The sequence below is a fragment of the Pteropus medius genome, unplaced genomic scaffold (assembly GCF_902729225.1).
Source record: "Pteropus medius unplaced genomic scaffold, Ma_sr-lr_union100, whole genome shotgun sequence".
Classification (NCBI taxonomy): Eukaryota; Metazoa; Chordata; class Mammalia; order Chiroptera; family Pteropodidae; genus Pteropus; species Pteropus medius.
This window is the reverse complement of record NW_024354886.1, coordinates 6,852,333-6,866,134: the sequence shown is the minus strand read 5'-3', so window position 1 is coordinate 6,866,134 and position 13,802 is coordinate 6,852,333. Positions and strand designations below refer to the sequence as shown.

Here is a 13,802-nt window from a genome sequence, read left to right as displayed (position 1 = left end):
TTTATGTATTTCTTTTAATTTTACTTCTTTCAATTAAAAAAATTTTTTAATCAAATAATTTTTTTCTGGTATATCTTTCAGATTTTGTCTTCCTTAGGAAGATTTCTTTTTTAAAAAGTTTATTTTTAACAAGTTTATTGAGGTATAACTTACATACCACAAAATTCACTTTTTATGCATGTAAAATTCAATGACTTTAGTAAACTTATAGGTTGCAACTATCACCACAATCCAGTTTTAGAACATTTCTATCGTCTTCAAAATGTTCTCTGTTTACAGTTAATCTCCTCCCCTATCCCAAGCACCCATTGATCTGCTTTCTGTGTCTACAAATTTGCCGGTTATAGATATATTATGTAAATGGAATCTTGCATAGTCTCTTGTGTCTTGCTTCTTTCACTTAGTATAACATTTTTTAAGTTAACTTATTTTGTAGCATGTATCATTTTCTTCTTTTTATGTTTTTCAGTTGTTACTTTTTATTACTGAATAGTATTTCATTATATGAATATAGTACATTTTGTTTATCTTAACTGATAGATATTCGTATTGTTTCAGGTCTTTGGCTTTATGACTAATGCTGCTATGAACATTTACATACATATATTTGTGAGGACATATGTTTTCATTTTTTTTAGGTAGATTCCAAGGAGAGGAATCACTGAGTCATATGACAAATGTATTTTTAACTTTTTAAGAAATTGCCCAAGTGCAAAAAGTGACTTCATACGGCAAATGTATTTTTGACTTTTTAAGAAATTGTCCAAGTACAAAAAGTGCAATCTGACTTCTTCATTCCCAGTTTGGATGCCTTTTATTCTTTTTCTTTCCTGATTGCTCTAGCTAGGACTTCCAATACTATATTGAATAAGAGTGGTGAGAGTGGACAACCTTGTCTTGTTCCTGATCTTAGAGGGAAAGCTTTCAGTTTTTTTCAATTAAGTATGATATTAGCTGAGGATTTCTCATATGTGGCCTTTGTCATGCTGAAGTACTTTCCATCTATACCCATTTTATTTATGTGGTGTATCACATTGATTGATTTGTGTTGAACCATCCTTGTGCCCCAGGAATGAACCCCACTTGATCATGATGTATAATCTTTTAAATGTATAGTTGTATTTGAATTGCTAGTGTTTTGTTTAGGATTTTTGCATTGTGTTTATTAGAGATATTGGTCTGTAATATTTTTTTTTTGTCTTATCCTTGCCAGGTTTTTGTACTAGAGTAAAGTTGGCCTCATAAAATAAGTTAAAAAGTATTGCCTCTTCTTCAGTTTTTGGAAGAGTTTAGGAAGTATAAATATTAGTTCTCTTTGAATGACTGGTAGAATTCACTAGGAAAGCCATCTGGTCCTACATTTTTATTTTCTGCAGATGACATGATTCTTTTATAGGAAACCTTGAAGACTCCACCAAAAAACTATTAGAAACAATAAACAAATACAGTAAGTTTGCACAAAAATCCATTGTGTTCCTATACACTAATAATAACATTTCAGAAAATTTTTTAAAAATTTCTTTTGCAATTGCAACGAAAAGAATAAAAATCCTAGGAATAAACTTAGTGAAGCATGTGAAGAACTAATATACTGAAAACTGCAAGGCATTATTAAAAAAAATTGAAGAAGACACCAATGTTCATAGCAGCATTATTCACAGTGGCCAAGACATGGAAACAACCGAAGTGTCCTTTGATAGATGATTGGATAAAAAAGATGTGGTATACATATACAATAGAATATTACTCAGCCATAAGAAAAGATGAAATACTGCCATCTGTGACAACATGGATGGATTTCGAGATCATGCTAAGTGAAACAAGCCAGACAGAAAAAGTTGAGAACTATACAATTTCACTTATATGTGGGATATAAAACTGAAAACAACAAATAAACAAAACAAACAAAAACTCAGAGCCATAGACAACAGTTTAGTGATTACCAGAGAAAAAGGTTGGGAGAAGAGGAGATAAATAAGGGTCAAGGGGGTTAAATATGTTGTGAGACAAAGGTATTTGACTTCGGGTGGTGAACACACAATGCAATATATAGATGATGTATTATTGAATTGTACACTTGAAACCTATGTAATTTTATTAACTGTTACCCCAATAAATTTAATTTGAAAAAAGAATAAATTTCCCAAGTGTTTTTCAAATTAATTATAAATTATATACTCCCATCAACAATGCATCAGGATTTTAGAAAGGCTTTTTATCCCCAAACATATAACATTAGTGATGGTAATGGAAATAACTCGTATTTAATTTTCTTGTTTTGTTTTTAATCACCAAGGATCCATTTTCTTAAATGAGTTTAAGATAAATTTTACCAACAATTTGAAACCCTATCTTAAACTAAACCTCAACTGTTCAAGGACCTAATTGTGAACTCTGTTTTACTGGTGTTATTTAGCCAATAATTAATCAATTAGAAAATGTTTATTAAAATTAATGTATAATAGGTTCTAGCATCTTATAAAGCTAGTCATTTTTAATTATGTCTTTTTTCAAAAATTTCCATGAAAATATATTTTTCCTCATAAAATTAACTATCAGCATAAGTTTTAAAAACGAATAAATAATCCTCTTGCTTGCTTATTTATTTGTTTGTCGTAATTAGATGTATGGCTAGAATTTAATACTCAGTTAAAAAAAAATAAACCTCACAATCTTGAATTGATGCTTCCCATCAAGAATCTATCACGCTTCATGAGGAAATAATTAAAATATAAACAATCTGATAGTACCAGAAACTATACTTTATGTACTCTAAATTCATTCTCTCCTACTCTATCTACCATTTCTTTCTTAAAAATATGATTTTGCTCCTTTTCTTCTCACATGCATCAAGGGAGGTAGGCCCACTTCACAAAGGGTGAATCATGGTTCCACTGAGCCTACCAGTGTAAACCCAGGGTGCTCCTAATATGTGTGGAAGTGGGTCTGCTGGGAGGGCTCTGGTAAAATCTAGTTGCTCCTTATGAAAATCACTTAAGAAGGAATGGTTCTCTTTTCCTGCCTTTGGAAGTCCTTGTGAGAGAATATGAAGACTAAAGTTGCTATAGGCAACCTACTACCGTCTCAGGAATGCTGACATGTGGTGTATGATAAAAATATGAGATGCAAAGCCCTAGGATCATTGGTGATGCCATTGACATGAATTGACCAACACTGGAAGTGTCCTACATTAGATCTATCTGACAAGTGAGACAATATGTTAAGGAAAAATAAAGCACATTTCAATATTTATGCCATACACTTTCATTCTGTCTTATAATTTCACACCACAGTTCTCAAATAAAATGAGACAACTCATTTCTTCATCTCAGAGAATAAAGCGAAATTAAAGTTGCAACCCTGGGATTAAACAGAATTTATCTCAACTTGCAGATAAAAAACATCTGCATATGGCAGATGTTACTATTGCTTATCAAATTCCTACAGGATGATAACCAGTCTCACATAACATAATTAAAATATGCATAAAATAAGCTTTATGCATAATAGTTATCTCTGACAGCAGTAAATTGTATTCATATGACTATTCCTTTGAAATAAACTTCTGAATCAATTATCTACTTATATTTTATTTACCTTTGAAACTGACAATTCAGATGAAACAATAGCACCCATTATCTTTTAAACAAATTAATTGCCTTTGTCTAAAATTTAAACCAACTCCTTATGTTATTAAAGTCTGTGAAATTTAAAACTATATACTAATTTATAATTATTGTTTCACAATATTTTGTGCAAGAGTCAAAAAAGTTTGATTTACTTTTCTAGCTTGCTTCTCATTATATACTTTTTGTCAAGTTAATTTCTATTGTTTGTTTTTAGTTTTTATGTATTGTTTTTAAACTTTTGATTTAAACTTTCTATTATAGAAAATATTTGAATGTTTCTCAAGATAAAACTATTATTAAATAAGATATATTTAGAACAGTCTAGCTTTTAGCTCTGTCTCTCTCAACCCTGTTTTCTCTACAGGCAACCATTTTTTTTAAAAAAAAATTCTCCATTGTTCCTATTTACACAGATAAATGTGCATGAGAGATAGAGATAGAGAGAGAGAGAGAGAATGGGTATAGCTATATATTCCTATTCTCCTCCTCTATTTTATTTTTTTTCAATGTTTAATACTATACAAACACTCCTGTATCTTGCACCAAATACATTTTGAAAATTATTCCATAGCACGGTATTCTCAGTTTTTATTCCAGTGCGGAGCGTCTCATTGTTTGGATGCACATCAATGTATCTATGCATTCCCCTTTGTCTCCCAGCTTTGCCTCTGGTTTCTGCTACGGTAAGATCCATACAGGATTCTCCTGTGACAGGCAGTAAATTTGTCACACAATCTGGAAGATCTCAGAAATGCATCTTTTCTACTAAAATTGTTACTGTGTCCTGTTGGCCTATTCCAAGACCTATTTACGGGGAAGGGTACTTTTCAAGCCAAAAAGACACCATGCCAGCAATTTTTACCTCAGAGACAGAAAAAAAAAAGATTGAAGTGTTGAAGCCTACCCTTAATCTATGAAAAGAGAGTACTCAGGTTTAGATACTTTCTTTTTTAAGTATCAGAGAAAAAGAGATAAAAGAACATCTTTATAAAAATTTTGAAGGCATAATATCCTTACAAGTTACCTGCATTTCTTATATTTGTGTCCCATTTCTGTACCCTGTTGTGTGAAGGGACCTGTGTGTTTGTCTTTGGGAACACGAAGATGTAGGAGACCACCATGACATGGGTTCATTAAGGGCTTTCTACTAGCTCAGGAAAACATGCCCAATTACAGAATACTAGAAAGTTATGAAAAGGCACGGAAGAAAACAAGGAAACCTTCCAGATCCACATGTGACCAAAATTTAGAAATATAAATGAAAACCATGGTTGAATTGTCATGGAATCTCTCTTCTTTTTTTTCTACTTCTTGTCCTCGAAGGTATATGAAATAGAGATTTTTACTTCATGTTTATTTGAGAAAATCTTCATAAAGAAATGTGGGCAAAAGGCCAGTTCAGATACACAGGCAGCACTGAGGGTTGAATACAAAGGGGACAGGGAAAAAATAAAGACAAGATACTGCAAACAATATTGGGAACTTCCAGGTCAAGAGCAGAGGCTGAGGAAGCCATCAGGGAGGACATTTTCTGTAGGATCACTGAACCAGGAGCAAACCAGATCCTGAGGAAGAATCCCCTTTGTGGAATAAGAGCCAAGCAGGAAATCTTTTCACGCTGCAAAGAATCTGGGACAGAAGGTTCTTTCTTCTTTGAGTGACAGCATTTTCACTTCAGCTCAGGAGTCCTGCAGAAGAGAGAGGAGTGTTGTATCCAGATCTAACTCAACAAGCGTCCTCTTTTCCCCTCCCTCGGGACCTCATGTTATAGCACTGAAGTAAGGAGGAAAAAATTTCTTACGTCACCCTGAGCCAAAGCTACTTTAGAGAGCAGGCCTTTTATTAAGTGGCGAGAAGAAGCTTTGCTGCAAACTGCCTGATCAGAAGTCAGATCCAAAGTCTTTCCCATTATTTCTGTCTCCTGTCTTGTCACCTCTACATTCTTTTCTAGGGAAACTGAGTATGTCTCTAAAAGAGAACTAATTGGCATTACCTGTTGGCTGAAGTCCAGAGTGTCCTGGGAAAGAGAAGAGAAATAATAAAGATATAGAGGTAAATCTGTCCCCAAACATAATGTTCTGTGCCCCAGACCACCCTCCTAAGATTTCTCTAACATGACAATTGATATCACATGATACCTCAGTAGAGAGGAGAGCAGAAACTAAAAGCAGTGACCCATGAAGCTTCTGTCACACAAATTCAGTGTCATTTCATTAGCTTTAGTGCCTCTTCTTTCATTTGCCCCAAGATCTTGACCTAAGATCACCATGCATGTTAACTCTTTGCTTACCTCTATAGGCCATAGCTCCTTATGTTTCAAACCATGGACTGTTTGTTTCTGGATTTCCAGGAAATTTGAGATTGACCAGGGTAAAGAGGCTTTATGTAAGCCTCTGAGATGCAGAGAACTTGAGCAAAGTCATATTTCTTCCCCCATAACATCTATGAGGAATCTCAGCTGCCAACAGGTTCCTTACCTTTCTGATTCCTGAAGTGGATGAATAGCCCCACCCCAAGGAAGAGCAGCCCCAGAACAAAGCCACCGATTCCACTCAGCATCTTGCTCTGTGCAGATTCAGACTGTGCTCCTGAGAGAAGAAGCTAGTTTTAGTCATTTTACCCCAAATCTAAATTCTCTAGTTGAGACTCTGGGATTGAGAGCTTTGACAATGGGGAAAGAAGGCTACCCTTCTTCCCAGAACAATTGGCCATTTCTAGAAAACAGACTTAAAAATCACACTGAGTAGATACAAGGTTCAGGCATTGAACTCCTTTAAATATCACAGCCCTGAAATAAGACTACTTCTTCAATATCTGATGGAGGAGGAGGCTGGGACTCAATAAGGTTGAGTAGCTTGTCTAGGGTAACAGAGCTAATAGAAGGGAGAGCAGAGATTGGAGTCGCTCGTGTCAGGAAGGTCCCTACATTGTAGAGGATGTGCCTCTTCTCAGATCACAATGAACAACTCAGAGAAACAGTGCAGAAGTACTGGCTCAGCCTGAGATAGGGGACTGATTGATCCCAGGACCAAGGGAGAACCATGACATGTGATCTCATGGGAAGGCTCAAAATAGGGACAATCTCTTTTCTGTCTGCCATCCATAATTGCCTCCCAGGAGCTATAGGTATTTATAGAAATTATCACCGGGCTACCCCCGAGGACCTGTGCTGAAGGAGAGGAGAACATGGAGCAAATGAAAATATCGTGTGGGGAGCGGAGAACCTGACACTCAGGGTTAAGCTAAATGCCCTCATGGTGGGTGAGGCATTTATGAAGTCAGAAAGCTTCTCACTCCATTCCATTGAGATAGGGCTTGTCCGACTTGGGTGCTGCACTTGACAGGTGTAGACTTCTCCACTCTGAGGAACAGTTTCCAGCATCACCAGGGTCTGGAAGGTCCAGTCTCCATTATGAATCAGGCCTGTGGAGATGACCCCAGCCTCCTCTTGCTGGCCATTCCGCAACCATATGACTTCAATGTCGCCTGGATAGAAACCGTTCACAGAGCAGACCAGGAGGTTGTGGTGCTGCAGGCGCTGGGTCTTTGCAGGATACACAGTCACTGTAGGCTCAACTAGGAGAGAAAAGGTGGAGGGGATATGTGAGGAAGACAAAGTCTTCCTGGTGGGCAGCTTTTCTGCTTCCAGTCTCTGGTACCAGATCTAGTCTTGGGCAAGCCTCCCTCAGGGCTGGCCATGTGGCTGCACAGGAGTTAGTGCCATGAGCCTGGAAGCTAATCCTCACAGCACAGGCAGGTCAGATTTGAGAGATGTTGAGGAAGTTTGTGGGAGTTTTTGTTCTTTTTTTTTTTTCATAGCATGAAACAGTCATTCATTGTTTTTATAAATGTCTTATAAATTTATAAATGGTGTTTATAAATCTTTGCAAGGCATGTAGTATGTTATTAAAAGCATGAATTCTGGAGCCAGACTGCCTGAGTGCAAATCCTCTTACTGATTGATGCTGAGGGAGTTTTTACATTCCTCTGTGCCTCAGCTTTCTCACCTATAAAGAGAGAGAAAATACTAACTTATCTCTTAGGGTTCTGTGAGAATTAATGCACTTAAAATATTTAAAGTGATAACTGAGATTTAGCCTTCAATGTCTGTTAGCTCTTTGTTATCCTTAATTAGAGAGAAAATATGATTCAAGTAGTGAGGGTGAATTGGTTAACGGCTTGGGGAAAAAGAGATACAGAGTATGATATCCTGGGAATGCTACACTCACAGCTTAGAGCACCACAGAAATGGTTCTACCCTGGGCAACAAGAAAGGCACAGGTGATTCTCTAACACTGAGTTTCAGGAAAGCATGAGTCCTGGAGGAGAAGAAAAGGAGCAAAAAGCAGTCACTCATTTTTTAATTTCTTATATTTATACTCAGCAGATCCAATCCCTCTCCTTTGCAAACAAGCATATATATTATTGAAATTGTTATCATGTTACAATTGTCTCTCTTTTTAAGCTGACATTTGAGCTCTGGACAAGGTTTGGGACTCATTAACAATTGTGCTTAGTGCCTGAGACAATTCCCAATATGAACAGCATCAATAAATACAATTTAAAAAAAAAAAGAGAAACATGGGGAAAAACAGTTTTAAATACCACAAAATGGTAGGCTTAAGATTGATGGTAAATCATTGCTACTGATTTTGTGCTATATTTCATTAAATTAAATGTTTGAATTCCTATGAAAAATAATGAACTGAATCTCAAAATAAACCTCAAACTGGGGAAAATGCTGAATCAAATATCAGCAAAGTGTTAACAACCTTACTGCATAAAGAACCCATAAAATCATTGAGAGAAACACCAGGACCCTAGAGATAGTGGACAATAGATAATTCTTAGAGTAGTAACAACAAGTAGCCAAGAAATATGTGAAAAAATGTTCGTGAGCCCTAGAAATAAAAGGAATGTAAATTAAAAATAAAAAATATGTAAAATTTCAAAAGATGTAACAAAGGGGAATGTGAGGTAAATTGTTCCAACCATTAAAAGAAATATTATATAACTACTTGAATACTGTTAGCTTAAAAGAATAGTTACATTGTTATGTTAAGTAACAAAATTATAATTCGGAAAGCTGGTTTCACAGTCATTTCAACTATGTAAAAATATATAGACTTAGGGGCGGAGAAAGCAAGAAATCTAGACCTAAAATAAGCCCCAGAAAGATCAGAGGTGTTTCAGATGTTCCCCCCACCCCTCAAAAATTAGTCTGACACTTTTCAATAAAATGCTTATGCAACAAACAGAGGCACCCTTATTCCAGGGCTTTCGGAATCAAGAAGGGTGCAGCCAAGACAGACTGTTGTGACTCTCCTCCGCACATCTCTCATCTCTGCTCCCCTAATCCTTCACCAACCAGACAGCACCGTAAACCTCCCTTCCCCCATCTCTGACCCCCACTCCCACCATCTGCTTCTCTACCACTCCAGTCCCGGCCGCTCAACCAGCTCCCCACAGCGGCCACCCAGCCAATCGCCACTGACTCCCCCTCCTGCATCCCCCACTTCTCACGCTCAGACCCCAGCCGCACTCCCCGCACCACACACACTCTGTCCCAGCTCACCGCGCAGCGCACCCCTCACAGTCGCGCCGGAGTCACACACAGTGTCCCCGACAGCAACCCTCCCACGTCCCCTCGTTTACAGTGCTACACGGTCACCCCGACTGAGTCACTCCCCCGGTCTCGCCGCTGCTCGACTCCTCAACACCCCGTAGTTGTGCCATTACGTGTCCACCGCGGCCCGCGCCCGCTCCAAGATGTCCGCCTGCGAGTTCCAGTACTCGGCCTCCGGCCGCCCGAGCTCGTTCACCGCGCGGTACAACCCCACGTCGCTGTCGAAGCGCAGGTGCTCCTCCCCGTTATAGAAATATCTGTCCAGGAACCGCACCCGCTCCGTCCCGTTGAAGAAATAACACTCGGACGTTGTCAGAAACAAGAAATGTGCTGTGGGAACAGGATCGCTGCGGTCACCCGGGCGGGTTCTTGGGAACAGACTGACGGCGACGCCGCCCATTGCGGAGGGGACAGACACCAGCACCTCCAACTAGCAGCGCCGACGGTTCATCTTTCACCCGCCTGCGGCGGCGAAGGGAGACCCCTCTGATCCCCAGCTCTGGGATCCGCTCGGCTTCCGTGCTGGCTGCAGACCCCCAAGCGGGAGCTGGAGGAGGGTTTGCCGCGTCCCCACCTCCTCCTGGACGCCTGTACCCGAAAGACACTCAGGGCTCACGCCTATCGTCCCACAGCCAGTCTCTCTCAGTGAGGACTAAGGCTCACCTCCACCCACATCCCAAGTAATAGGCACCGAGGCGTTGGAGAACCAATCAGCATCGGAAGTGACTGGCATCCTTACTTACTGGTGAGAGAGTCAGTATGAAGGACCTCCTCTGAAATTTAGAATCTCTTGCCTTAAAAAGATTGTTTTAATTTAGTGCTTTAAAGGTTTGATCCGCTTGTGTCGGAAACATTTTATTGGGCCCATATTGTGAGCCAGCTCTGTGTTCATTTTTTAACTTTGTCTCCTAATCCCAAAATGTCAGTCATTACCAAATAACCAGCCTTGGCCAGATGTAGAACTCTCACTTCTGTAGTCAAGTCCTCTCAGAAGGGGAGAAACTAAAAGAAGATGACATTTTCATATAGACAGTTTACAAAAAATGATCAGGCCCCAGACTTTGCTTAGAGACGATGACAGAGAACAGTAGACCCTGATCATACCAGAGCTATTTTTCTATTCACAAATTCTCTGGTACCTTCTTGACACATGAGAAAGTTGAAAAATAAAAAAAAAAAGTTCTTTTTTACGTGTTTCTGTGTGTATTTTTGTATGTTAGCTTGTATGGTTAGCACTGTTAGTCCATGTTCATGTGCCCAACTCGCAGTTGCTAGAAATAGCAAATTAAAATACAGGATGCCCAGTTAATTTTAGATTTCAGATAAATTATTGTTGTTTCACTGAAATTCAGATTTAATTGGGCATCCCGAATTTTATTTGGGAACCCTAGGCCAACTTGCTAATAAATCTCAGGAAGAGTGTATTTGATACTTCTTTGTGTTCTTCAATATATGTTCGTTAGCCTGCACATAGTGTAAAGCTGTGAAGCTGCATGAAACTTTTCAAATAATAAATGCAAAATGAATAAAAATTTCTTCTAATTATTGGAACTAGCAGCCTTTGCATCTCACTGCCACCAACACTAAGACCCACACTGGTATAAATGAACGTCAGAATTTTCATCAATAGTTCAGACCAAATCAAGACACTATTCACTAATGGTGAGTAGAGTCCAAGTTCTAGAATTAGAAACCCTGAATTTGAACATGAGCTCTTCCAATGGGTCAGTTTTTAAGACCCATGAGTCTTTTTCCTTTATCACTAAAGTAAATTTAATGATAGTATATTCCTCACAGGATATTGTGAGGTGTGAAATTAAATAGTGATTCTTCCTAGTGCTAATCACATAATAAGTACTCAATAAATACATTGCTATTTTAATTTTTATCCCCTGTATGAATGTAAGCTCACAAGATCTTTCTATTCCTTAACTTCCTAAGGCAAATAATATCTTCATCATCATTTTGCAACTGTCTTCAACTAATTTTATTACGAATTACCAATTTGAACACATAAGGGCAGACACATTGGTTTATGTATAATAATAGAATATACATGAACCTAATACAAAAGAAGTGTGCTAACATAGAAGAGAGGAACTTTCTAGATTCTGAATTTAGACTATATAATCTGGGTTCTAGCACTAACTATGTGACACTGGGTAAATTACTTAAATTCTTTGAATTTTAGATTCCATAGATATGTATGTTTTTAATTGCTACAGACAAGATAGGATAGTTGTCTGAGAACTGCATACTGAAATTTATAGGCCTGGTACGTAGTAAGTGCAAAATGTTATGGTGCTTCATGCGGATGGAGGGCAGATCACTATATCATCTAAGGTAATAACAAGTATAGTCTAGGCCACCAATTAATATTGCTGTATAATTAATGGCTTTTTGTATAACCAGTTACCACAGCATTCAAGGCAACTAGTGCTTCCTTGCTGATGACTGAACATCTCTGGTTTTCTAGTCCTCCCAGCTTCTCAGGCTCTTTTATTCTTATACTTCAGATCCAGCTGACTCCCTGATCTCAGAGCACAGTCTTTCCTGAGGTCAGCTACTCAAAAGACTTATCTGTAGTCCATCCTTTACTTCTTCAGCTCCCATCTCTCTTCAAATGGTCCAACCTGGTTTCCAGTTTTTATACTCCACTGACTGCAATGTCCACCAAACCCAGTGCTCACTTCTCTGTCATGTTCTTAGTTCACTCACCTCTTAGAGGTTCTTATCACAGCTGGCCTCACCGTCCTCTTAGAAAAATCTACTTTCCCTTACTTCCATGCATCGCATTTTCCAGGGTTTCCTCAACATCGCTGTCACCCTTTCTCTGTCCCCTTTGCTGGCTCTTGCCTCTTTCTCGTCTGCTACATACATACTCTCCATCTCTGTCTCTGTCTCTGTCTCCCTGTCTCTCATTATGTAACCACCTCCATTTTCTTGCAATTTAACATAGTACATGTGTCAATAACACCAACATATATACTTCCAGCCCTGGCCAGCCCCTGAACTCCAGTCTCACATATTCAATTGTCCTATTGACAGCTCCGCATAAATGTCAAAACAATCATTTCAAACTTAAACAAAATATTTATTCCTAACTTCCCACTTTAAATTATTTTCTTCCACAGTCTTCTCTATCTCAATAAACAGCACCACCAAATTTATTCAAATTATTCAAGACAAAATCCTTAGATAAGCCTGATTTTTCGAACTTTCCTCCCTTTAATTCATTATCAAGTCATACAAATATCTATCTCAAATCTGTTTTTACCACTGTCTTCAGCACTACCACACTAAATGAAGCCACAGGCATGTTTTCCTTGGAGAAATCTTCCGGGCTCCTAAATGGTCTCCTTGACTCTACTTGTGAACCCCTACCATTCAAGCTCCACGTGGCAGCTAGAATGATTTTTTTTTCAAATAAATGTAAATTGACTCTCCTTGTAACCCTCCAGTAGCTTCACATAAAATTCTGTCAGAGAACCTCCAGCACAGGATACAGGCCTTATAAACACTGGAGTTCAAGGAGCAAGGAAAAGAAATAATGAGGGAGGCCACTTGATATATCTTCACATATTAGGGAGTAGCACCAACATCACAGATCCTGTTGAGGCCATAACACAGGATCTTCTAGAAGAGACCCTTCTAATTCTTTTTTGACTCCCCATAAAATTTCAGAGAAACTTTCCCTTTTCTTGGCACAACTCAACATAATAAATGGAACTGCTGGATGGGGAATTATTTTAACATTATAATTTAAAAATTTTCCCCAGCTCCTGAGTGAATGGGATGCAAGGCTGGAGAGGTTTTACTGGAAGAGAGTTGAGAAGAAATGGCCTATATGTGGAGTCCCTTGTGCAGCTCTCACAGAGGGCAAACAGCCAGGCTCCTTTGTTCTGGAAAGAAATGAGGATCCAAATGATAAAGATAGGTGGTCATTGAAGAAAATGTCACAGTTTACAAAGGGACATGGCCTAGACATAGTGACAAAGCTAATTCCCTTCCTTCTCCCTCACCCCCACAATAGCTAACCCATAATGTGTGTACTTACGTGAGGTGTCCCTGGCCCAAGCCAATGGAGGGCTCACCACCATCAGTATCACTGTCAGAGCTGCCATCCAGGAGCCTCCGGGGAACAATAGACACACCATGCTGGAAAGCAGAGAGGACAGGATGCAGGGAGCAGGTAAGTCTCACTTAATGAGGACTAGGACTCTCCTCCACCCACATCCCAAATAATAGGAACCATGGAACTCATTTCTTTGTTCCTGGATTGGGTAATCTCAGTGTTGGAGAACCAATCAGCATCAGAAATTACTAGCATCATTAGTTACTGGTTAAAGATTCAGTATGAAAGACCTCTTCTGAAACTTAGAATTTCTTGCATTAAAAAGATTGTTTTAATTCAGTGCTTTAAAGGTTTGATCCACTTGTATCTGAAACATTTTTTCGGCCCCTATTGTGAGCCAGCTCTGTGCTGGTCAGTGATGTGCACATGAGTTTGAGTTCATTAGGAGCATTAATTTCTCTTACTTGAAGAC

General features: G+C 38.6%; 1 protein-coding gene across 1 annotated transcript; it reads right to left on the bottom strand.

Moving 5' to 3' along the window:
* Positions 1 to 5,608: 5,608 nt before the first annotated feature.
* LOC120597678 (DLA class II histocompatibility antigen, DR-1 beta chain-like) lies at positions 5,609 to 13,427 on the bottom strand. The gene is given in 5 exon segments (XM_039856321.1): positions 5,609 to 5,646; positions 6,107 to 6,217; positions 6,924 to 7,205; positions 9,301 to 9,585; positions 13,313 to 13,427. Coding segments are annotated over 5 exon segments (816 nt in total). The 5' UTR covers positions 13,413 to 13,427.
* Positions 13,428 to 13,802: the final 375 nt, after the last annotated feature.